The sequence below is a fragment of the Salmo salar genome, chromosome 06, assembly GCF_965601325.2.
Source record: "Salmo salar chromosome 06, fSalSal1, whole genome shotgun sequence".
Lineage (NCBI taxonomy): Eukaryota > Metazoa > Chordata > Actinopteri > Salmoniformes > Salmonidae > Salmo > Salmo salar.
In genome coordinates, this window is record NC_138296.1 from 50,602,902 (window position 1) to 50,618,918 (window position 16,017).

The following is a 16,017-nucleotide window of genomic DNA, read 5'->3' on the forward strand; positions in this document are numbered from 1 at the left end:
TGAAAAGCAGCTGCCATTTTTATTCTAGCAGTAAAGTAAAAATGATTTGTTCAGTTACAGCTATAACATTAGCTCAACACTCTCACGTCACCCATTTACATAGCTGGGTACATACTAAGGGTAATTTAGGTTAAGTATCCCCATTGGTGGATTACAATTGACAACCCTGGGTTCTTCACTACAGTAGTAGTCCACCCTACTGCCAGCATGAACAAAGAAACACATACAAATCTTATAGTACATTTACTAAAGGCACTGGATAAAACAGCACTGTTAAGTTAGTAGCTCAAACTCACTTGTCATAACAATCTATCTACATGGCATTCCTAAGAGAAAGATTAGCTCACTGTGGTTCACTGTAGTTTAGCATCAAAGTTACGTATTGGTTTAAACTGCCATATTGGTACTGTACAAGCAAAGCTAAATAAAAGAGCTACTTGAAGACAACAATGCAAAAGGCTTTGATAAAACAACTTCTTCTACCATGATATTTCCTGTACCTGACATGTATATCCCTGATTCTGAAGAAAAGTGCATAAATGAGCACTCTCAAAGATTTGTCTCACTAATTAAATAAAAATTATCATTGCACTTTTCAGGTCAATCAGTGCACCAAGCATCTATTAGGGTTTCTGGCATCTTACACTGCCCCCTGAAGTTCTTTTATCACTGTAGTCATCTAATAAACTACATAATATGGATATAAATAACCTACTGTACAAGATTGGTATTAGGGGCTGCTTAGGGAAAGTTTGGGGCAGTTTTAAGACAGTTTCCAACAATTTGGGAAGATTTGGGGCAATTTTAGGTCATCAACCCTAAAACCCCTGCTGCATGGTAGTGGACGCGTTTTAGGCTGACTACATTTCAGACCCGCCTGGATAAATATTTATTTAACAGATCAGTGAATCATATGATATAGCAGTCGACTGCACAGTCAATAAAGTGGCATGAAACCATTTTTTTACGCAATCCAACGACTGAAATGTAGTCAACCTGGAACGCGCCCAGTACCTTTCAAGGGCGTGACCTCTTCACCGACGAAGCCGTGGAGCAGATCGGTCATCTGTGGATGTGGGCTTCAGCTTGACAGTGGCGAAAGGGTTAGTGCCCCTATACAACAAAGACAGATTGAGAGAACAGAGATATTTCAGTTCACACATGATATTGTAACAATATTATTTTTATTTCTTTATTAAACCTTTATTTAACTAGGCAAGTCAGTTAAGAACAAATTCTTATCTACAATGACAGCCTACACCAGCCAAACCCAGACAACACTGGGCCAATTGAGCGCCGGCCTATGGTACTCCCAATCACAGCCGGTTGTGATGAAGCCTGGAATCGAACCAGTGTGTCTGTAGTGACACCTCAAGCACTGAGACGCAGTGCCTTAGACCGCTGCGCCACTCAGGAGCCCCCATCTAATTTCGAGAGTCGCTCCAAATATTTTTGACAACCTGGGTTGACTCCTGCTCCTCTGTATCGTTCCGTTCCTCCAAACGTCACATTTTGAAGTTAAGGGTTAGGTTTAGGCACTCATACCAATAGTTAAGGTAAGGGTTAAGGTTTGGGATAGGGTTAAAACATGAAGTTCAGGCACTTATTCCAATGGTTAAAGGGGCAATCAATACATTTTTGGACTTATAAATTCATGATATGTACCCATTGATTCTTGAAGAATATAATTTAGAAATGCCTCATGAGCTTAGTTCAACTGTCATACCCCAATAGAACTTAAAGTGTAAGCTTATTTTGCCTCAACATTTGTAAACAAAGAAAACGGTTAAAACTATCATTTTGATATCATGGATGGCCAGTCTTCGTATTCATAGCTCTGTCTATGAATTTGAGAGTGATTTCATTTCTCCAGCCCCATCACTTTCCTTTTTATCGAACCAGGGGTGGGTAGTCTGCTTTGTTATTGTTTTTACTGCTGATTGCCACTTTAAAGTAAGGGTTAAGGTTTGGGATATGTTATATATACGTATATACTACCATTCAAAAGTTTGGGAACACTTAGAAATGTCCTTGTTTTTGAAAGAAAAGTACATTTTTGGTCCATTAAAATAACATCAAATTGATCAGAAATATAGTGTAGACATTGTTAATGTTGTAAATGACTATTGTAGCTGGAAACGGCTGATTTTTTATGGAAAATCTACAGAGGCCTATTATCAGCAACCATCACTCCTGTGTTCCAATGGCACGTTGTGTTAGCTAATCCAAGTTTATCATTTTAAAAGGCTAATTTATCATTAGAAAACCCTTTTGCAATTATGTTAGCACAGCTGAAAACTGTTGTTCTGATTAAAGAAGCAATAAAACTGTCCTTCTTTAGACTAGTTGAGTATCAGCATTTGTGGGTTTGATTACAGGCTCGAAATGGCTAGAAACAAATAACTTTCTGCTGAAACTCGTCTGTCTATTCTTGTTCTGAGAAATTATGGCTATTCCATGAGAGAAATTGCCAAGAAACTGAAGATCTCGTATAATGCTGTGTACTACTCCCTTCACAGAACAGCGCAAACTGGCCCTAACCAGAATAGAAAGAGAAGTGGAAGGCCCCGGTGCACAACTGAGCAAGAGGATAAGTACATTAGAGTGACTAGTTTGAGAAACAGACACCTCACAAGTCCTCAACTGGCAGCTTCATTAAATGGTACACGCAAAACAACAGTCTCAACGTCAATTGTGAAGAGGCGACTCCGGGATGCTGACCTTCTAGGCAGAGTTGCAAAGAAAAAGCCATATCTCAGCCTGGCCAATAAAAATAAAAGATTAAGATGGGCAAAAGAACACAGACACTGGACAGAGGAACTCTGAACTATTTGTTTCTGTCCATAACTGGGATCCAACACACAACCTTCTGATCCAGAATCATGGGATTACACCCAGCCACCGTACCTGTCCATAATGCCCTAGAAAAACCCAAGCCTACTTGATGGTAATAGCGTTCACTGTTGCCCTTATTGGCTTGTTTTGATGGCATTTCCCTACGTCCTCGGAACATGGATAAACATCCAATTTCGACGTCAATCTTGAACAATCTCTCTAGATATCACTTCTTAGTAATGAATAAAGGACTGATGAGAACTGCAATGGTTGTTCCTTACTTTGGGAAGAGGTTTGGCACAGGTCCACCATGGCGCTCTCCTCTCTGCATGGAGAGGAAAGAACACAACTTTAAAGGTATCTATTCCAACCTATGCAAACATTTTTACATATAGAGCTGAAACCCAGAGAGGGGGGCAGAGCATCTATGGGTGTGTAATCCACACCATGCAAAGATCCAACACCATGCAAACACACACACACACACACACACACACACACACACACACACACACACACACACACACACACACACACACACACACACACACACACACACACACACACACACACACACACACACACACACACACACACTCCTCACCCCCCTACACTGTCAGCAGCTGGAGCCTCCCCCCTGCATCCACCAGAGAACAGCATATTGCCACAGTGCCCCTGCTGGCCAGAGGACAAACATGCAGCAGATTTTAAATACTAACTTCTCTATTTGAAGCTTTCATTAAACCTTTTCAGCTTTAACTCCATTCTAACTAGCTTTTACTATAACTAGCTTTTCATTACTTGTTATGCCTCACCAAAAACCTGAATAGCAATCACTTTCACTCAGAGACTTTCCTCAGACTATCATGTTAACAATAACAAACCAACATTGATTTATCAGAAACACCACGTTAGTGTAGTACAGCAGGCTCACCATAGAGTAAACACTGTAAACACTAGACTTTAACAAGACTTTCATAGCCAACATCGATCCTCAGTGATCATTCACCCAGGCAGCACTACCTTGTTGTCAGAGTGAGACTCCACCCTTCTCTCCATGATGGGTGTGATTGGACGCATCTCTGTCTGTCTATTGGGTGGAGGCGGGGGCGGGGGTCTGCCGTGGCTGCTGCCTCCTGATTGGTCTAGCAGGTTGTCCATACTGTGGGTGCTCCTAAGGGTGGAGCTACTGAAGGGTCAAAGATCACCAAAAGTCAAAACAGCATTAGCATTAGCAAGTATTTTTAGAATATAAAACACGATCAACATAACTCACTAGCAATGTTTCATAATTCACATATAATTTCCCTTGAGGGGACATTTGGGTAAACTGTCCCTTTAAGAGACAGTGGAGCTAGAGGATCACCTGGAGCCAGTTGATATTGGGGCCTCCTCCAGTGGCCCCACATAGGCAGCTGGGAACCAGCCCTGACTGTGGGGGGAAACAGAGAAGAGATACATTTCTATGAGTTTCTATGAAGGACAGAGAGCTATGGCATGCTAACATTCAGCACGTCATAAGCAAGTAAGCTAAAAATATATATATTAAAACAGGTTAAAATTTTCTGATACATATCCCAAATACTACAGTATCTAGTGGAGTATCTCTCAAACGGATTGAAGTTTTCCTTATACAATGTTGTTCTGTGAGATCAGCTCTGCCACAAAGGCAGGAGCATCTCTCTCTCTCTCTCCCTCCCTCTCCCTCACCATGAGCTGTTCTCTGCCCGGCCATAGAGCCAGCCGTTACGGGGCTTCTGCACCAGCACGCTCACCACCTCCCCCCGGGATAAGGGCAGCAGGGTGGGGCTGTTGGAGTTAGCGGGGTGGGACACCAGAGCTCTCATAGGTCTCCCTCCTCCACCTTCACCCATACCTAGGGACTCCCCAATTGAGCTGGAGCGGGAACGGGTGTTTTGGGGTGATGGGCCTGGAGTGGGGGCGGGGGGAGGGGGGGGTGAAGGTTGAGAGGGGAGGGAGGAAAGAGGAGAGGATGTGTGAACATCAGAGGGCCAGGAGGGCAGGTCATAGGAGAGGAAAGACACCTGAACACTTTGGGTATGGTATGTACATAGTATTTATTTATGGTATGGTTACAGAGCCAGACAGAGGACTCCTGATGGACATACTGTAACCTGTTTTATCATGAACATTGCCATTGACGGCTTCGACCAAAGTAGTCAACTGGGCATGAAGATGAGTACTCTATCTAACTCTATCGGTTTGGTATACTGTAGTGCATATATATAGTATATCATGCCCCCACCTCTGGAGGGCACTCTTCCCAGAGGCTGCTCCTCTTTGCCTGACCATTGGCTCCCCCTGTCCTCCTCCCTCATTCTGGACGTGTTGTCCTGGTCCAGGCGAGAGGGGTTCTGGGATCCAGGTCGTCTGGTGGCGTTGACCTGGTCTCTCCATCCATCAGCTATCTGCTGTAGGCCTCCCCCTGCCCCTGTCTGGCCCATCGAAAACACACACACATTACATTACTTTCATTGAACTTGTTTATTGATTGGCTTTAATCTAGTCAGGAAACGCACTCTCTTCTCTCTTACTTTGGTGACTCTCTCTCTCTCTCTCTCTCTCTCTCTCTCTCTCAAAAAAAAAGAAAAACAGAAAGGATCAAACTAGGTATGGTGGAGCCTACTTATTCATTCCCTTTAAATCCACAAATTGGAGAAAACAAGGAAAAGGCCAGGAGCAGGTTGTCATATTGGAAACCAGCCAAGGTTCTTTCTATGATGAATGTGGTTTATGACACTATTGGAGAGGGTGGTCTGTAGCTCAGTTGGTAGAGCATGGCACTTGAAATGCCAGGATAGTGGGTTTGCTTCGAGGGACCATCCATACGTAAAATGCATGCATGCCTGACTGTAAGTCGGTTTGGATAAAAGCGTGTGCTAAATGGCATATATTATTGTGTGTGTATGATTAAATGAGAGCGCAGTAAGCTACACTACCTTGTTCATGAGATAGATGATGGACTGAGTGAGACCACAGTGTTTCTCAGCCAGGAAACGGTATCTCCTTTCCTCCTCCATCAGAGCCTCGCGCTGACTATCCCTCAGGAAGTGAATGTACTCATCCTGTGGGCGCACACACACAGTACGTAAATATAAAACTTTCTCTGACACACACACACTGTGGAAATACTTTACAGAAATGTAAAACAATGGAGTACTCCACGGTGCACTCTTAATCTTTATTTTTTATTTATTTTACTCATACTCTTTATCTGACACACACAGGCTGTTAGGGGAGGACAGCTCATAATAATGGCCGGAACGGCGCAAATGGAACGGCATCAAACACATGGAAACCATGGAAACCATGTGTTTGACACCATTACACCTGTTCCGCTCCAGCCATCACCATGAGCCGTCCTCCCCAATTAAGGTGCCACCAACCTCCTCTGACACACACACACACACACACACACACACACACACACACACACACACACACACACACACACACACACACACACACACACACACACACACACACACACACACACAGTGAGTGGACTGACCTGGTAAGCCCCTCCCCTCAACTGCCTCTTCAAAGATGTGGCCTGGGTCCGTACCTACATCTCATATCGCCTCCTGCTGCCCTGGAGGACATATTACACCAATGCCAGACACGGTTACATTGAGTGTACAAAACATTAGGAACACCTGCTCTTTCCATGACAGACTGACCAGGTGAATCCAGGTGAAAGCTATGATCCCTTGTGGATCTCACCTGTTGAATCCACTTCAATCAGTATAGATGAAGGGGAGGAGACAGGTTAAAGAAGGATTTTTAAGCCTTAAGGCAGTTGAGAGATGGATTGTGTATGTGTGCCATTCAGAGGGTGAATGGGCAAGACAAAATATTTACGTGCCCTTGCTAGATGCACCAGTTTGAGGGTGTCAAGAACAGCAACGCTGCTTGGTTTTTCACGCTCAACAGTTTCCCGTATCAGGAATGTTCCACCATTCTTGAGCACTGCCCACTACTTCTCTACTCCCTTCTGATTCTGTCTGTGTGCCAGTCCATGCACTTTACTACACTACTTCTGTACTGTCAACACAAGGGGGTACAGTATGTGAAAAAGGGGTATGTACAGGAGAGTGGCTACTCACTGCTATGTAGTCCTTATCCAGTTTGACATTGTTGTCCATCTCCTGCAGCACCTCAGAGTGGAACCAGCGGAACTAGAGAAACACAGAATGGTGAGTTGTTTTTACAGGTGAATAACTACAACCAAGGTGCAATTGCCATACACTCTTAATTCTTCATTTTGTATTCTAATACAGGAAAATGACTAGTGCAGTGCTGTTGTTGTGAACCTGCTAGATACCTGTGTGAACCTGCTAGATACCTGTGTGAACCTGCTAGATACCTGTCTACCTTCGCCGGAGTTTACCTGCATAGTACCATGGCGAAGTTCAGCAAGGAGACCAAACAACGCCTGCAGACGGTATTCCAGGCCGGACAGTTCGTCATCCGCTGGGGTTTCATCCCCACGGTGCTCTATCTGGGTTTTGCTCGTGGTGGGGATCCTGGAATGCCTGAGCCAAACATCCTAAGTCTGCTGTGGGGCTGAGAACAACCCTGACCTGGCCAATCACCTCATCCAACCGTGGTCATGTGACTCCCAGCTGTCACCACAGAAACGGACACCATCTTACCCTCACCAATTTCTATATGGCTAATATATTATAGGTTGGATGGAACTTTCATTGTCACGTCACTCAGGTTGCGTCGGAGACATGAAGCTCTGAAGGTTCCCCTCATTCTGAAACGCCCAATGGCGTGATGGACATCTTATTCTGAAAACAGGTCCTTTACTGCGACCAACGTTTCTCTATTGTTTTGTTTCCTCTCTGTTTGGGAACATGTACAACTTTTATCTTGTCATTTGGTCATGGACCTGTGTTTGTCTGTTTACTTGAAATGATCCTATATAAAATGTCTGCCTGTTGGCTCCTCTCTCTCACAACACTGTAAGACGTTTCTGTAATTTCAACAGTAAAACACTGTAGAATTCACAGTAAAATATCATAAATGTGTTTTAATGCATATCTGTAATTTTAAATTTGTCATTTTAGTCATTTAGCAGATGCTCTTATCCAGAGCGACTTACAGGTAGTGTATTCATCCTAAAACAGCTAAGTGGGGCAACCAGCTAGGTGGGGCAACCCTACCTGTTTGAAGAGGTAGTGTTTCAGGTGCTTTCGAAAGATGAGCAAGGACTCTATTGTACTAGATTCAGGGGGAAGCTGGTTCCCCAATTGGTGTGCCAGGACAGAGAAGATCTTGGACTGGGCTGAGTGTGGGTGGGAAGGCCAGAAGACCAGAGGTGGCAGAACAAAGTGCTCGGGTTGGGCTGTGGGGTTTAAGCATAGCCTGAAGATAGGGAGGAGCAGTTCCTCTTGCTTCTCCGTAGGCAAGCACCATGGTCTTGTAATGGATGCGCGCTTCGACTGGAAGCCAGAGGAGTGTGCGGAGGAGCAGGATGACATAGGAGAACTTTGAATACCAGGTGGGCTACAGCGTTCTGGACAAGTTGCAGGGGTTTGATGGCACAAGGCAGTAAAACACTGTAGAATGCACAGAAAAATACCTTAAATGTGTTTTACAGAATAAATTATGGTGCATTGTGAGAAAATGCTGTGGGCGGGGAGTGAGTCTCTGGCCCACTAACATATTTTAAGGCATGCCTTGTAAAAAGCTATAGTTTTTGCATCCGTGAGTGAGAATGCTCTACCCCAAGAATACAGTAATATACTGTACAATGTTTCAGGAATTTTACAAACCTTGTTCAAAAAATCTACAGTCAATTTCTGCCAGTAATTCACTAACTCAAAACACTGTATCATACTGCATTTTTGGAACAATAAATCAAATCAAAATGTTTATGTGACATTCGCCGAATACAACAGGTCACCTTAAGGTGAAATGCTTACTTACAAGCCCTTAACCTGTTGGGGGTAGGGGGCAGTATTTACACGGCCGGATAAAAAACGTACCCGATTTAATCTGGTTATTACTACTGCCCAGAAACTAGAATATGCATATAATTATTGGCATTGGATAGAAAACACCCTAAAGTTTCTAAAACTGTTTGAATGGTGTCTGTGAGTATAACAGAACTCATATGGCAGGCAAAAACCTGAGCAGATTCCTTACAGGAAGTGGCCTGTCTGACCATTCCTTGAGCTTCTTGACTCTGTTTATTGAAGACTGAGGATCTTTGCTGTAACGTGATACTTCCTACGGCTCCCATAGGCTCTCAGAAGGCAGGAAAAAGCTGAATGATGTAATTCCAGACACTGGCTGAAAAACAATAGCGCTTTTGGCAAGTGCTCTATCAGAGGACAATGGGCTGAGGCGCGTGCACGAGTCGACCCCATGTTTTTATTTTCTTTCGTCTTTGAACCTAAACACGCTTTCCCGGTCGGAATATTATCGCTTTTTCATGAGAAAAATGGCATAAAACTTGATTTTAAACAGCGGTTGACATGCTTCGAAGTACGGTAATGGAATATTTAGAAATGTTTTGTCACGAAATGCGTCGTGCGCGTCACCCTTCTTTACCAATCGGATAGTGTCTTGAACGCACAAACAAAACAGAGGATATTTGAACATAACTATGGATTATTTTGAACCAAACCAACATTTGTTATTGAAGTAGAAGTCCTGGGAGTGCATTCTGACGAAGACAGCAAAGGTAATAACATTTTTGTTATAGTAAATCTGATTTTGGTGAGTGCTAAACTTGGTGGGTGTCTAAATAGCTAGCCCTGTGATGCCGGGCTATCTACTTAGAATATTGCAAAATGTGCTTTCACCGAAAAGCTATTTTAAAATCGGACATAGCGAGTGCATAGAGGAGTTCTGTATCTATAATTCTTAAAATAATTGTTATGTTTTTTGTGAACGTTTATCGTGAGTAATTTAGTAAATTCACCGGAAGTTTGCGGGGGGTATGCTAGTTCTGAATGTCACATGCTAATGTAAAAAGCTGGTTTTTGATATAAATATGAACTTGATTGAACAAAACATGCATGTATTGTATAACATAATGTCCTAGGGTTGTCATCTGATGAAGATCATCAAAGGTTAGTGCTGCATTTAGCTGTGGTTTGGGTTTATGTGACATTATATGCTAGCTTGAAAAATGGGTGTCTGATTATTTCTGGCTGGGTACTCTGCTGACATAATGTAATGTTTTTCTTTCGTTGTAAAGCCTTTTTGAAATCGGACAGTGTGGTTAGATTAACGAGAGTCTTGTCTTTAAAATGGTGTAAAATAGTCATATGTTTGAGAAATTGAAGTAATAGCATTTCTAAGGTATGTGAATAACGCGCCACGGGATTCAACTGGCTGTTGAGTAGGTGGGACGATTTCATCCCGCCGACCCTAGAGAGGTTAACCAACAATGCAGTTTTAAGACAAAATACCCCCCAAAAAATAAGAAATAAACTAACAAATAATTAAAGAGCAGCAGTAAAATAACAATCGTGAGGCATTACTCTATGCATAAAAGCGAGCATAGAAGTAATTTACCTCAATGTGCGGGGGTACCGGTTAGTCAAGGTAATTGAGGTAATATATACATGTGGGTAGAGTTATTAAAGTGACTTATGCATAGATAATAATAGAGTAGCAGCAGCGTAAAAGATGAGGGGGGGGCAATGCAAGTGGTCTATGTAGCCATTTGATTAGATGTTCAGGAGTCTTATGGCTTGGGGTAGAAGCTATTTAAAAGCTTCTTGGACCTAGACTTGGCGCTCCGGTACTGCTTGCCGTGCAGTAGTAGAGAGAACAGTCAATGACTAGGGTGGCTGGAGTCTTTGACCATTTTTAGGGCCTTCCTCTGACACCGCCTGGTATAGAGGTCCTGGATGGCAGGAAGCTTGGCCCCAGTGATGTACTGGGCCGTTTGCACTACCCTCTGTAGTGCATTGTGGTTGGAGGCCGAGCAGTTGCCATACCAGGCAGTGACGCAACCAATCAGGATGCTCTCGATGGTGCAGCTATAGAACCTTTTGAGGATCTGAGGACCCATGTCAAATCTTTTGCGTCTCTTGAGGGGGAATAGGTTTTTGTCGTGTCCTCTTCCCGACTGTCTTGGTATGCTTGGACCATGTTAGTTTGTTGATGAAGTGGACACCAAGGAACTTGAAGATCTCAATCTCCTCCACTACAGACCTGTCAATGAGAATGGGGTGCATGCTCGGTCCTCCTTTTCCTGTAGTCCACAATCATCTCCTTAGTCTTGATCACGTTGAGGGAGAGGTTGTTGTCCTGGCACCACACGTCCAGGTCTCTGACCTCCTCCCTATAGGCTGTCTCATCGTTGTCTGTGATCAGGCCTATCACTGTTGTGTCGTCTGCAAGCTTAATGATGGTGTTGGAGTTGTGTTTGGCCACGCAGTCATGGGTGAACCTGGAGTACAGGAGGGGACTAAGTACACACCCCTGAGGGGCCCCAGTGTTGAGGATCAGTGTGGCAGACGTGTTGCTGCCTACTCTTACCACATGGGGGCGGCCCGTCAGGAAGTCCAGGATCCAGTTGCAGAGGAAGGTGTTTAGTCCCAGAGTCCTTAGCTTAGTGATGAGCTTCGTGGGCACTATGGTGTTGAACGATGAGCTGTAGTCAATGCACAGCATTCCCACATAGGTGTTCCTTTTGTCCAGGTGGGAAAGGGCAGTGTGGAGCACCCCAGTCTGAGGTCCTAAGCCCTCTGGAGCAGGTTTTCATAAAGGATCTCTCTGTACTTTGCTCCATTCATCTTTTCTTCGATCTTGACTAGTCTCCCAGTCCCTGCCGCTGAAAAACATCCCCAAAGCATGATGCTGCCACCACCATGCTTTTTCCTGTATGGAAGGGCGTCCAGCTGTGGTCACTGTGGTCTTGGGGACCTTCAGAGCCAAGACAACGCAGGAGTGGCTTCGGAAAAAGTCTCTGATTGTCCTTGAGTGGCCCAGCCAGAGCCCGGACTTGAACCCGATTAAACATGTCTTGTGAGACGTCAAAATAGCTGTGCAGCAACGCACCTGACAGAGTTTGAGAGGATCTGCAGAGAAGAATGGTAGAATCTCCCCAAATACAGGTGTGCCAAGCTTGAAGCATCATACCCAAGAAGACTCGAGGCTGTAATCACTGCCAAAGGTGCTTCAACAAAGTACTGAGTAAAGGGTCTGAATACATATGTAAATGTGAAATATTTGTATTTTTATTTTGTAAGAAATTTGCAAGAAATTCTAAAAATCTGTTTTTGCTTTGTCATTATGGGGTATTGTGTGTAGATTGATGAAGGGGGAAAAAACAATTGAATACATTTTATAATAATTCCTTAACGTAACAAAATGTGGAAAAAGTCAAGGGGTCTGAACATTGACGTCACCAGACGAGTTTTTGGGGCTTTAGCCCCAAATGATTTTGTCTCAGCCCCGAGTCTTTTGCCCTGCTGGGATGATGTAAAACAAACTAGGCTACACTGCATTACACGGAATACTCCAATCAAGAGCCCTGTCCTCCCCTGCCTTTTTAGTGCTGCCTAAAATCAGCACGGCACTTTAGGAGGCGGAGTCAAAGTGGTTTTCCAAAGTCATTTTTGATTCGTCCAAAGAAATTATATTTCGATGAGCGCATGCGGGCGACAAGATGAGAAGGACGGAGGTTAATTTTGTTAGCTTGCTACTACTACTGTAAGTATCAAATTCCTCAAATTAAGCAAACCAGGCGGCACCATTCCCTTCGATTTTTTTATTAACCGATTGCCAGGGGCACGCTCCAACACTCAGACATCCTTTACAATTGAAGCATGTGTTTAGTGAGTCCGTCAGATCAGATGCAGTAGGGATGACCAGAGATGTTCTCTTGATAGGTGTGTGAATTAAACCATTTTCTGTCCTGGTAACCATTCAAAATGTAACGAGTACTTTTGAGTGTCAGGGAAAATGTATGGAGTAAAAAGTACATAATATGCTTTAGGAATGTCATGAAGTAAAAGTAGTCAGATGTAGGATCTTAATTTGAGCCAGTTTGCTACAGCAGGAAAATAATCCTGGAGCAACAGGAAATGTGAATTATTATGTATAATTAATGTACTTTTTTGTAGGGGTTGATACATTTTCCGTAAGGTAAATCATGTCTGAAATTTCAAAGTGTAAATTGCAAACTTCAGAAGCCTTTTTATTAAACCTCAAATACAGTACATGTTTGACATTTCCTGAATTACAGGAAAGTACTCTTGCAACAGGGTGATCAAATTAAAATCCTACAATGCCTTTTAGCCTCAGTGTCTGTAAGGGGCTAGATTCAGGCTGGGTTAAATGAACTTAACAGGACCCACAGCCTGTTACACTCTATTATTCATATGGCTCTGAAGACTACCTGTCTGTCCCTGGATTCCACTGCTATTGTACAGACAACCCCCCCACCCCCCACCCCCCCACACCCCTCCCCCCCACCCCCCACCCCCCCAACAAGGGCTCCGGTTGCATTATACCTCTTATTAGCATTATGAGTGAAATGGGAAGACTGACTCTGGACCAGTTGTTATGGTTAGACTCACGCATAGGTTGTCTTGTTATCTCAAAATGCATCAACATTGCAGTCACATTGATGTGGGCAAAGTTCATTTTAATTCATATTCCACTATGGGGTAAAAAATAACATAGATAGACGCACCTCTGTAACTCTGCTCTATACAAACAGGAACAGACATACTGTGTATAGCAACAAAAAAAGAAAATAACTCATACGCATACACCACATCTGCTATTCAACCCCACCCAACCCAGTGTCCACCCTCTGTCCCATACACACACATGCACACACGCAAATGTCTAAGAAAGCTCCAGAGGTATTGTGACGGTAAAAGGAAGTGTACCAATGTGCGGTGAAGGACACTGCAGTGATTGGGGTAATAACCACAACCATAAACAGCACAAAGGACCGATACAGTACATGGGTCCTTTGTGTTTCTCTAGCTTTGTTCCTACATCTCTACCTTTCTCATACTCTTTAACTGACCTGATACACACCATACGGCAGACACATGCACATATGTAATGTGCACGCGCACACACACACACACACACACACACACACACACACACACACACACACACACACACACACACACACACACACACACACACACACACACACACACACACACACACACACACACACACACACACACACACACACACACACACACACAGGGAATGAAGAGGTTCTTACCAATAGAGCGAGACGACATGGTGTGGAAGGCCTGCTCCCCTATCTTAGCAAGGGTGCTGAAGTAAGCCTCACTGGTTACAGCAAGAGCTAAACACACACACACACACACACACACACACACACACACACACACACACACACACACACACACACACACACACACACACACACACACACACACACACACACACACACACACACACACACAGAAACAAACATGCAATTGAATTGCATATCCAGTTGATATGATTCACTTTGCTGACAATCCCAGAGTTAGACTCATGCCATTAAAAGCACAACGAACACATTCATCTGAAAGCAGAAAATTGCAGAAAGGTTGTTTAATATGCATCAACAGATTAATCTATAATTCATTCAATTAGCTGGGCCCATCACATATACATGTTCCATAACTCATTGCCTTGGAGTGGAAAAGTACTGCTGCAGACAGAACAATAAATGGACAGACATATTTACATTCAGCAGCTCAACCAATAGAAACATGTGTAGGTTATATTATGGCCTATAGGTTATATATATAACCTATATGTGTAGGTTATATTATGGCCTATAGGTCCATGGTAATAAATATTCCCAGGTGATATGGCAGTACTTTACAAGTGAAACCTTATGAACTCTGACAAAATGAAAATACATTTGCATTCATTTCCAGGAGGGGCACTGCCAAGGATCTCTCATTGATGGGATTGAATAGTAACGATGTGGAAGCATTGTATAGTTCTGAGAAGGACCTCTAGTAGAAATCAGAGTCATATACTGTATGTATGACTGCTGAGAATGACTTTTTTGTCACATTTACTCTATTTTATTGGAACACTTCATCGTATTCAAATGCATGCCACAAAGGTCATCCGTTTCATTTCCTTTCTTTCTCATGCTCACCTTGGAAAGCCTGCATGTAGCTGTTTCCCAAAGACACTAGCTTCTGTAGACTTGGGTTGAACTGATCCATCAGGCTCTGTTAACACACACCACACACACACCACACACACACACACACACACACACACACACACAGAGAGAGAGAGAGAGAGAGACACACACACACACAGTGAGACATTGAAAGGCGTGGTGCTTATCTTGGACAGTTAGCTGTATAGATACACCCTGTTCATAAGTCATATTGTATTTATCCATAGAATACAGTACTGCTCACAAGTATAGTGCGCCAAATTGAACAGTATATACATACAAACAACAAATGTGCATTGCAAATTAGGCCTTCAGTTGAAGTTTATATCTAGGGCCATGCTAAAAAATTGTCAAGAGTTCAAACCAATCTCACTCACCGCATATATGCCCAAAGTAGAGCGATGCAACTGGTCGATGTTTTGTCTAGACATTTGGACGCTCAAAGTGTTCCCACTGGCTGCCTATGAAATGTTTAATCTATTTATTTATACGTTGTGAAACATAAGGCGACAGTCCCGAAAGTCCCCTATCTGTATCAACGTGGATGTTCTAATTCACAGGAAACTGGGCGAGGAGCACAACAGAACGTGTGAGGAATTGACACGAGCTCAGAGAGGACTATTGTAAATTATTAATCAAGTCAAAGCTATAAACGACTCAACAACACAGAACACGCTGCGACTAGTGACCTGGCGGGAAAAATACATCTCATTAAGCTTTACAAAGATAGGTTAGTAGTGTAAGTAGGGGCCTTAAAGGGCCATTTTCATTGTCTCCAGCACAATACCAGTGTCTACAAGAAAATGGTGCATTTCTACGTTTTGTAGAAAAATACATAAAGTTCTACCCGATGACATCATCAAAAGTTAAAACAGTTTAAAGATAGTGATTGTCAAACACTATGGGTTTCGGGTGATGTGGGGAGCAAGAAAATACCCATCCCTCTGGCTAGAAACTAGTTGCAGGTTTAGAAAATCACAGTTTTTCCTACTTTTAATCCT

The 16,017-nt window shown here is 43.2% G+C and overlaps 2 protein-coding genes across 3 annotated transcripts; one reads left to right on the plus strand and one right to left on the minus strand.

Moving 5' to 3' along the window:
- LOC106607403 (BAR/IMD domain-containing adapter protein 2-like 2) lies at positions 1-15,628 on the minus strand. Of its 2 annotated transcripts, XM_045720656.1 has the most exons (12): positions 15,394-15,628; positions 14,987-15,062; positions 14,084-14,170; positions 6,963-7,034; positions 6,368-6,448; positions 5,796-5,921; positions 5,102-5,291; positions 4,546-4,765; positions 4,202-4,267; positions 3,859-4,024; positions 3,117-3,160; positions 1-1,113 (listed from the first exon to the last, which is right to left on the minus strand). In XM_045720656.1, the coding sequence occupies exons 6-12, from the start codon at positions 5,874-5,876 to the stop codon at positions 1,035-1,037; spliced, it is 846 nt and encodes a 281-aa protein (XP_045576612.1). In that variant the 5' UTR covers positions 5,877-5,921; positions 6,368-6,448; positions 6,963-7,034; positions 14,084-14,170; positions 14,987-15,062; positions 15,394-15,628; the 3' UTR covers positions 1-1,034. The 2 variants fall into 2 exon arrangements, with proteins under 2 accessions (XP_045576612.1, XP_045576613.1); XM_045720657.2 differs by lacking the exon at positions 14,987-15,062 and having other exon boundaries at positions 15,394-15,593.
- LOC106607438 (mitochondrial import receptor subunit TOM7 homolog) lies at positions 7,212-7,805 on the plus strand. The gene has a single exon (XM_045720660.2). It carries the CDS (start codon positions 7,259-7,261, stop codon positions 7,424-7,426), a length of 168 nt encoding a protein of 55 aa, XP_045576616.1. The 5' UTR covers positions 7,212-7,258; the 3' UTR covers positions 7,427-7,805.
- Positions 15,629-16,017: the final 389 nt, after the last annotated feature.